This window comes from Haplochromis burtoni, unplaced genomic scaffold (assembly GCF_018398535.1).
Source record: "Haplochromis burtoni strain Fernald_Lab_line unplaced genomic scaffold, NCSU_Asbu1 Contig_949, whole genome shotgun sequence".
NCBI lineage: Eukaryota > Metazoa > Chordata > Actinopteri > Cichliformes > Cichlidae > Haplochromis > Haplochromis burtoni.
This window is the reverse complement of record NW_024583310.1, coordinates 63792-73308: the sequence shown is the minus strand read 5'-3', so window position 1 is coordinate 73308 and position 9517 is coordinate 63792. Positions and strand designations below refer to the sequence as shown.

Sequence of the window (9517 nt, the reverse complement as noted above, 5' to 3'; positions counted from 1 at the left end):
TGTGTGTTTCCTGGGTGAGAGACCGCCTTTTTGTTGTTGTTGTTGTTGTGCTAAGCTATGCCGAGCAGTTGGGTTACCAGCGGTGCGTTTCTGTTGGAAAATGAATGGCTGTGCTCACTGGCAACTCGGGGAAGCAAGACTAAACGACACCTCTGTCTCCTTGTCTGAGCTAGCCACGATATGTATAATACACGGCGGTATTTTCCTGTTTCATGTGTTGGGCTATACCCTCTCTATTTTTGGTAATTCTACGCCAGTGGAAACCCCCAAAAAACACGCATTAAGAGGCCCTAATGCCTGTGTCTCAACCTCGCGTCTCATAATGACGTGAAGAAATATTTTTAAAAATGATTTAATATGAAGGCAATAAGCAGAACGCTACCCTAAAAAATGTAGCCTCATGGGCAGTGTAGTCCGTGCTGCAGGGACTGCCATACCGGTTATTTGTCTGTGAGTGCGAGGAGGGAGAAAAATGAGAGTGGAAAAGTACGAGCTGTCACCGAGAAACAGGAGATGGAAGCATTGAAATATAATAATAACCACTGCAGCCAAGAAGAGTGCCTGACGAGCCCAGTTGTAAGTAAGCTATTAAGACTCGACTGTACACCGTGTTTGTGTTTTCCTCCGAAACAATAAGTTCTGTTGGAGCAGCCCTTCAACGCCTCTCTCTGTCTTTCACCTCTCTCTGTCTCTTGCAAGCAAAGTTGACCCAGACAATAAAGTAAAGCTATTTCTTGGCCACGAGCCCGACGCGGAGCCCGACGCAGAACCCGACGTATTAGCCAAAGGACCCTTTACTATGGTTCGGAGCCGCGGACCTTCAGTAATACTAATAAATCACACAGCAATAGTACATTCATGTAGTTGTAAAAAGCATGACAATATATTAAGTAATCCAAAGTATTCAGAATATGTTACTCTCATTGAGTAACGTAACGGAATACATTACAAAATACATTTTGGGGCATGTAATCTGTAATCTGTAGTGGAATACAATTTAAAAGTAACCTTCCCAACACTTGTTGTAACACTGTAATATATTGTTTTGTTTACTTTAGTTCAGTCTGTTATTGTTCTTATTGTCTCGGAGCCACTGTTACCACATCATTTCTTTAGGGATTAATACAGTATTGTGACTGTGACCAAGGAATAATGACACAGTGGGTGAAAAAATGCGCACACTGTGAAAGTGGAATTAGAGAGAAACAAACGACACCAAGGCTGGAGCTTATGGCCTTTCAGTCAGATCAGTCTGGAGTAGTGATGTGCCGGTCGCGAACGAAACGGCTCTTAGAGCCGGGTCTTTGACGTGAACGACGCGAGCCGGCTACTTATTGGGAGCCGTGGGTTTTTTTTCTTTTTCTCTCACTCTCTCTCTCTCTCTCTTGCACTTTTTCCCGCTTCACTCCGCACGCGAGCCTTGTGCTTTACGCTGGGCAGAGGGGGGAGGGGCGATAGTTACACTCGCAGTAGGTCAGGAACATAGCGGGAGGGAGAGAGAGAGAAAGAGAGCCAGGGACAACAACGTCACATTAGAAAGGTATAGTAATTGTAACTAACGCCAAGTTATTTAAGGACTAGTTTATGGCAATGAATGAGTTTACTGACTGACGTGCAGAAGAAATAGTTCTTTATGGAGCCTAGATGGTGTGAATGATGAGACCAAAGACTGCAATGTCTTGTACCAAAAATATATTGAATAAATAGGGGAAAGGGGAAATGGAACAAAATAATTAATACAACATACAACGTAAATGTCCACAATTAAATAATAAATCAATGCTGTGATTTTTCTGTGCAAGAGTCCTTTTGCCAAGAGTCCTTTTTTGGTCCTTTTCTTTTAAAGTTCACTTTTAAGGTATTCCTCCTTAGGGTCCAGCTTCATACAATGGGGGAATATGTCCGTAATCCAAAGACGGCTAAGTGGGGGAAAAGAGGGGAAAACAAAGAATGGTCCTACTGGCTCGCCACTTCAATATGAAGAAGATCAATTCAAAGGGGGGAAAAAAGAAACCTGACCGCTGAGGTGAAATGAGTTTATAAATGAATTGAGGGGAGAAAACGCTTTGTTTTCCAACACCGTTCTAAATGCCATAAGCTCACAGCCACAGCAGGAGTCGAACCCGGAAGTATCCCTCCACAGCCGGTTTTCAGAGTTGCCGCGACGTCGAAGGAGCCAATCAGAAGAGGGACCTCAAATCAGTCATGTGACAGGGAGTAGTTGCCATGGGTTACATAATCATCCACAACTATTTTCAGTTGCAGGTGATAAAGGATTCAGAAAGTTTATTCATGCAGGCCCATATGACAGAGAATATGCATGTTCTTTTTGTTTTCATATTTTAATTTATATTTACTTGTGTTGTGGTTTGCAGTGTTTTGTGTTGTTTCACTTTAAATTTGTTTAAAAGGAAAAAGCTGAAAATTTAAATAGTTAAAAGTTGAAATGTGAATAGTTTGTTTTTTGTATTATATGATTTATTTATTACATTTTATGTGGAGTGAATAAATAAAAGTATATTTGCGGTGGCACCTAGAGACAAAGCATGTACAAACTTCAAAACAGTTACGAACTCTGAAGCACGTACAAACTCCGAAGCACGTAAAAACACGTACAAAAGACAACAGAAGTGCTCCAGGATGGTGGGCGCAGTGTTGAGCTTTTGTTACTTAGTGGCTACACAAGCCAGCAAGTACCAACGACCGGATTTGGTGTGTGGTAGTAACAAGTAAATGAACATTTGTTTTTAAATTATTTGAATATATATGAGTGCTTGTGTATAAATACAGCTTGTGTATAAATACACAAACAATACACATATGCTTTCACTTGTGTAATTTAAATGATCTAGGTAACTCTGTTTTGGAAGTTCAGTTAACGCTAGAAATGTGTTTTGGAGTTTGTACGCGTTTTGTCTCTAGGGGCCACCGCATATATTTATATATAAACATATATAAATAAAAACACTTTTTTTTACATTAGTAATTCATTTTGTGCATTATTTTATATTATTATTAATAATAATAAATTAATTAAAGCAACAAAACAACCTGAAGAGTCGGCTCGGGTCCGAAAGAGTCGAATCTTTTTAGTGAGTCGAGCCGAAAGAGCCGGTTCTCTAAAAAGATCCGGAAATCCCATCACTAGTCTGGAGTGGGTCCGACTGGGGAGCGCTCTGTATCTATGCTCCACACGTGGGCGCACATGTGAGATGGCCATGTGCCCCGAACGCAAACAAACCTCTTCAGCCAATCATAAGACTCCCAGCTCGCCCTCCTCCTTTCCGAGCTGCTGCTGCCTGCAGTATTGCAGCGGAGTTCGGAGTAGTCGGAACATGCTGCCGGGGCCGTGTGGAGCTACCGAAGTGTCCCGGAAAAGAGGTGCTGAGCCGGGCCTGCTGCCGAGGCACGTCTCGGAGAGGAAGCGGGCCTGCTGGGGAATTCTTACCAGCCAAGGTGGGCGCATTGATGTGTTTTGGGTGGAAGCACATTGGCGGCGGGGGGATTTCTGTAAATGGTCCCTATCAGAGTGTCAGTGTAAATAACACACTTTCTACAAGTGTGTGGCTGTCAGGTGGAATTTGAGCGTGTTTGGAACAGCCCTGCTCCAGGGCCAAGCGGGGCCTCCAGCAGTTTGACTGGAGCTGAGCAGACTTATGGAAACACTGCCGGCCGGGTGCTTTCATACTAAGGTGGTACATTTAAATAGGGTTTGCACTGAAGAGCTGCTGCTCTGTGAAGCAGCTGGATTGAAGATCCTTAAGCTAAATCAGCAGCACTACTTGTGAAAATACCCACGCAAAACTCCCGATTAATGGCACAGCATCAGTATACCTGTCCAAAATAACTGTGTTTGAACTTTATCACGTGAAACTGCAGTAAGGCCTACATTTAAATGAGAAGAACACAATAATCTCTTTATTACACAAGCACAGAGCACTCGCTTCTGTGTTTACAACAGGCACTTTGTGTTGTGAAGTACAGATCTTACCACATTACACAGAAAACCCAACAATGTGCCCATCGCCTATGTTCTCCAAGCACCTGGTAACAGGATGGAGGAAGAAGTCCCCTTTAACAGGAAGAGACCTCCAACAGAACCAGGCTCAGGGAGGGCCATTTATCCTCGGGCGTTGGAGGTTTAGGGAGAAAAGAATGTCATGAAGGCAGCTCAAGGGTCTTTTCTCTTAGGTTTCTTTGAAATCAGATTTTTTTTAATCATCAGTGGACATGTCATCCCTGCTGGCTGTTAGAAACAATGGAGGTTCACAGACCTCAGCATACACCTCCATTTTCAGCTGTACAGTACATATACTGTACATGCTATGTTTGAATAATGTCGGTAAACAAAGTTAAGTAAAAATTCTGTGTTAGAGGAATTCATCATGCATTCAGTTATTGATACAGAAATGCATACATGTGCTTTAATGCTGGGTCATAATTAGCCAAACACAGAAAGCTGCTCAGTGTATTTGTGAGCTGTTTGTTACATGTTCAGTCAGTAAATACTGATCTAATGGAGGCAGCACTAAGGTCTATGACGTGATGAACAGAATGGATATTCTTGTCCTCCCACAGTCCACAGACACGCTTGTTAAGTTCACTGGTGAGTCTACACTGGCCACAGGCGTGAATGTGAGTGGGACTGCCCTCTGTGTCAGCACTGTGCAGGCACCCTGCCTCGCAGCCAGCTAGCTGAGAGCGGCTCCAGCTGTTTACGACCTTCATAGGAAGTTTCTTTGTGCTTGCAAACGAGCTTTGCGTTCATTTTTCTTCTATTTTTGACAGACGTCTGTCGTGATCTCTGTCTCTGTCTCGGACTTGACTGCGCTTTTTTTTCAAACCCGCTAACTAAAGATAGCCTGGCCATATCAGACTTGCTTACTACACCCTCCAGTGTCCTGCTTTAGAAAGCCAGTTTCAAATAGTCAGGATACCCAAGTCTGGCACCACTGACAAATGTTACCAACCAGCTGACCCAGCTAGCACAGAGCTACGCTGGCAGATGTTACTAAAAGTTATTTTCAAAAGATGTGTGAATGAAATGTTCCTACATAAGGTGGAGGGTGAGGGAAAGTGGGCTGTTTCAAGTAAAACATTTTAGGGACTTGTGATTGTATCCTGTTATGTTCTGAAAGATTCCTGCAGCGCTTCATTGTAAGAGTGAGGAAGACTCCCAGTGCAGCAGCACACGTCTGTTTTCAGGAGTTTCCGAGGCTGGAGGTGGTTAATGCTGTGAACACGTCACACACGTGCAGTTTGAAGGTTCAGGTTTCAACCTTTGGTTAATGAATGCTTCTAAATTGGTTTTGGTTAGTTAGTGTTAATGTGGGCCATGCAGGGTTAGGGTTATTACAGTTAACTACAAGTAAAAGACTTTTTAGTTCATAACATGAAACTAAACATTTTCAAACAATAACGACTAAACTGAACACGGAAGCTCATTCTGGAAAATGACTCAAACTAAAATGACTCAAACTAAAAAGTCCAGATGAAATAAAACAAATTAGAAAATAGAAAACTATGATAACATCAACCTAAAGTCAACCCTGTGAACATGTTTTTGATACAGAATGATTTAATGACACATCTGTAAAACCTGCAGAAAGCTTATTTAAATGTAGCCCAGTTAAACCCCCGCGGCAGCTGTGGCGTACCATCCACAGGACGCCAGCAGCAGCTCACTGGAGCAAGGCTGCGTTCCTACTTAACTGTGTACTGTCACCTGGATGATGACCAAACGTTTCTCCCACTGAAACATCCAGATGAACAGAACCAACCTTTTGGGATTTCCTTACCTGGATGACTGAGCATTAACTGTGCACTCTTAGCAGAAACACTGACTCATTGAATTAGTGACTCACTGACAGAGTGGGCTCAGCTTTTTGATCAGAGAGGTTCGTTATTATGATCTGGAGACACTGCTCAGTGCTCTGCCACAGGAGGAGCCTGTCAGTGATCCAGCTCATTATAGTCTCATCTGATCATTCTCAGTGTTTTGTTGGTGTTTCGATGGCGAGGTGATTCTTAGTCTGACGTGTCCCGCATACAGGAAGGACAAACAGGAGGAGTGGAGGGATTCTGCTTAAGTCAAAATGTCCTATATCTACCAGTGGCTGGATGTGCCGTGGGGAGACGGAGATATGGGTATGTTGGACGTGAGACTGTGTGTGAGTCTGTGGTGTGTGCTGCAGTGACAGCTGGGGACGTGCTGACGAGCTCCAAATGCAGGTGCTGACGCCCTGCTACAAAACAAGTAAAAATCACGTTTCTCATTAAGTGCAATTCTTTGTGATTCGTCCTGTTTTCCACCTTAATTGCAGATTAAGCAGCAATTTCAGGAGCAGGGCCACGCCTCCAAACACGCTCCTTCCGGTTCCCCCAGTTCTGCAAGCTGTTCATTCTTGTTTACGTGCCCCACCCGCCCTCCCTGCTTTAGCTTCTTCTCTTCTATTAAGTACATGGGGATCTGTCAGGCCCGGGAGCTGTCGCCGATCCCCTTCGACGCCTTCCCCAAACCACAGCTCAACTCATGTCCAAGCTTCACCTTTACCTACTAAAATGCTGTCAAACATAAAATGAGGACGTGCGCCCAGCGAGTGAAATGTTCTATAAGAGCGAAATAAACCACGATTAGTCGACTAATCGTCAACGACAAATTTAATAGTCAACACTTCGTTTAAAGCCTTGTAAGATCCTGAAAGACGCAGGAATAAGTAGTAGGATTTAAGAGTGTAATAACGGACTGAAACAGAAGATGGCAGCACTGCATGCACAAGGATGCCAGCTGCCGTGAAACCCCGAAGAAGAAGAAGCAACTCCGGTATCGTCGATATGTCCAAATTCAGGCCGCATCCTTTGGAGGCCGCATTTGAAGGCCGATTACGTTACAGCGATGTGACGAAGGCTTCCCAAATGCAGCCGACAAATGCGTCCTACTTTTCCCCAGATTTAGCACGGCTCAGCCAATTCCAGTTTCCAACAATGGCGGCAGCTACTGAGTTTTAATATTACTCTTCTTAATCATTCTGGGTCGCAAAACAAACTTCTAACATATTTTCAGGCGAGAATGTAGCTGTGTAAACTTCAAATATCTGCTCAGTTTATCAAGACATCACATATTTGCAAAAGCGCTCCGACGTTTTCGGAGACGTCTGTTACCCACCCGCTCGATAGCAAATGGTCAATGGTTCAATGGTCACTCGAGCCGACGAGAATTGCAGACTCCCGGCAAATCGTTTTCAAACCCACCGTGGACTTTCGCTATTTGGGTTAAACATGATATATAAGTCACTTAGATAACTTAAAACTGTTATTGTTTGGCTTTTTTTGTGTTTTATTTGTCCCTGAGTAAATCGGTTTGGCTGAGATTAAAGTTAGTTTTGACACAGCTGAATAAACGTCAAACAGACAGCTGATTAAACAGAAGTCTGAGATGGTTGAGAGTTTACTCCAGTGTCCTGTTATATTTTAGATAGCAAGGAGCAGACGGCTGAGTTTGTTAAAAGTTTAATAAACTATCATCTTGTCTTTATTTTTAGTCAGCACATACCTTAAACACCTCAAGCTGTAAGCTAATGATAGTTAAATAAGTGCGCAGTTTTACGTCCAATGGATGATGATCTGATTAGTCGACTAATGGCAAAAATAATTGGTGACTAGTCGACTATCAGAATAATAGTTTGTGGCAGCCCTGCCACAAGAAGATCCTTACGCTATATCTTACTGCGGAGCCCTTCAGCTCCACAGTAAGATACAGTGGAGCATGGAGCCACATGCCTCCAGTGTGTGTGGGATTCAAAGCGTTCCTGTTGTGGTTTAGAGAGCGTGTCAGGCCGCACGTGTGATGTGTGTCCATGGGTCGCAGAGAAGGGAGATGCTCTACTGCTTAGTGTTCAGCAACACAACGGCAGGGTGTCATCATAGAAGTCCTCACATGGACAAACATGTTACTGTTTCATCGTGGAATTCCTGATCTTCAAACTAAGCCTGAGACAGAGTTTGAAAGCACATCAGTCATTAATGAGCTCAGGCTGGTGCTTTGTATTCCACTTGCTATTACATGTCTGCATTTTTTCTGTGTGTTTTCAGGGTCCTGGGCAGATCGTTCTCCTCTCCATGAAGCAGCTTCTCAGGGTCGTCTGCTTGCCTTGCGCACTCTGCTGGCCCAGGTAACTGGACATTGATGTGAGGCTCCGGTAATCGCTTATCAGTTTGAATAAAGCCGACACACGTCCCGTTATTTACATCTGTTTTTCAGGGCTATCACGCCAACATTGTCACCATCGATCATGTGACTCCTCTTCACGAAGCCTGTCTATCAGGACACGTCGCCTGTGTCAGAGCTTTACTAAATGCTGGAGCTAATGTGAGTATCAGCACCATCTGTACATCTGCATGGACGCACCGTGTGTTTGTGTCCAGCAGCTGTTTGTGTGTGTCTAGGTGAACGCTGCTACCATTGATGGTGTCACTCCTCTGTACAACTGCTGTACGTCGGGGAGCGTCAGCTGTGTGGAACTGCTCCTGCAGAGCGGCGCACACACGCGTGCGCATCACACACACTTCCCCTCAGCTTTGCACGAAGCCTGCAAGAGAGGTAAATATAGCCAGCACACTGTTTGACTGTGGGTAACACGTGTTAACTGCAACTATGTGTGTACACGTGCAGGTAACAGCCACTGTGTGGAGGCCCTGCTGTCTCATGGAGCAGATCCAGATTATGAAGTTTCCCACCTGGGCTCTCCTCTGTATGTGAGCTGTCTGCACCGACACACAGCCTGCTCGAAGGTCCTGCTGCACAGAGGTGTGAGTCTCATTCACTACAAAGCTGAGTAGCTTCACCTGATGTGGCTCATGTCTGCAGGGCTGTGACTGATGTTTCAAGCTTTGGAGTCCTCTGAACAATCACCTGACAGCTCTGACGCTCGTGCTAAAATGAAAGCTCCCGTAACCGTGGAAATACATCTGAAGGTGGAAAAAGTAAAAAATATGAAGTCACTAACGTCTCTTAACCAGCAGCTGGGGTCATACCTCCTTTAAGAGACTATATTACCAGTTCTTCAACAGCTGGTTGCCCACAGAAGCCAAGATAAACGTAAAAATCTTGGTTCTCACGTTTAAGTGCATCCATAACCTTGGCCCTCCTCATCTCTGTGATCTGCTTCATATCTCCACTGTGTCCCGCTCTCTCAGATCTGCCACTCATCTTGTTGTTCCTTGTGCTCGTCTCCTCACTGTGGGGAGCAGAGCTTTCAGTTGCTCTCCTCCTCGGCTCTGGACTCACTTCCTCCACTCATAGGTAGGGATGGGTATTGATAAGATTTTCACGATTCCGATTCCATTTTCGATTCTGTTTAACGATTCGATTCTTTATCGATTCTTTTTTTAAAAAGAAGAACACTAAGGTCGATTAGCTTAGAACTTTGTTTTTTTATCTTCTCTTTGAACAGGATAGAAATTTAGGAGTAACATGGCCTTACAAACCCAGCAGTGAGATCTTAAGAGATCCAGCCTA

General features: G+C 44.1%; 1 protein-coding gene across 2 annotated transcripts in view; it reads left to right on the top strand.

Annotated features, from left to right (window-relative positions):
• Window positions 1–3175: 3175 nt before the first annotated feature.
• The window catches only part of LOC102292779 (ankyrin repeat and SOCS box protein 5), a 9089-nt gene continuing 2747 nt past the window's right edge, over window positions 3176–9517 (top strand). Inside the window, exons 1-6 of one of the 2 annotated variants that reach the window (XM_014330682.2) lie at window positions 3320–3456; window positions 6053–6147; window positions 8092–8171; window positions 8261–8368; window positions 8446–8599; window positions 8672–8806. In XM_014330682.2, the coding sequence (XP_014186168.1) occupies window positions 6096–6147; window positions 8092–8171; window positions 8261–8368; window positions 8446–8599; window positions 8672–8806 (529 nt within the window). In that variant the 5' untranslated portion in view covers window positions 3320–3456; window positions 6053–6095. Of the gene's footprint in view, window positions 3457–6052; window positions 6148–8091; window positions 8172–8260; window positions 8369–8445; window positions 8600–8671; window positions 8807–9517 lie in introns of both variants that reach the window. The other variant, XM_005951187.3, reaches the window with a different exon arrangement.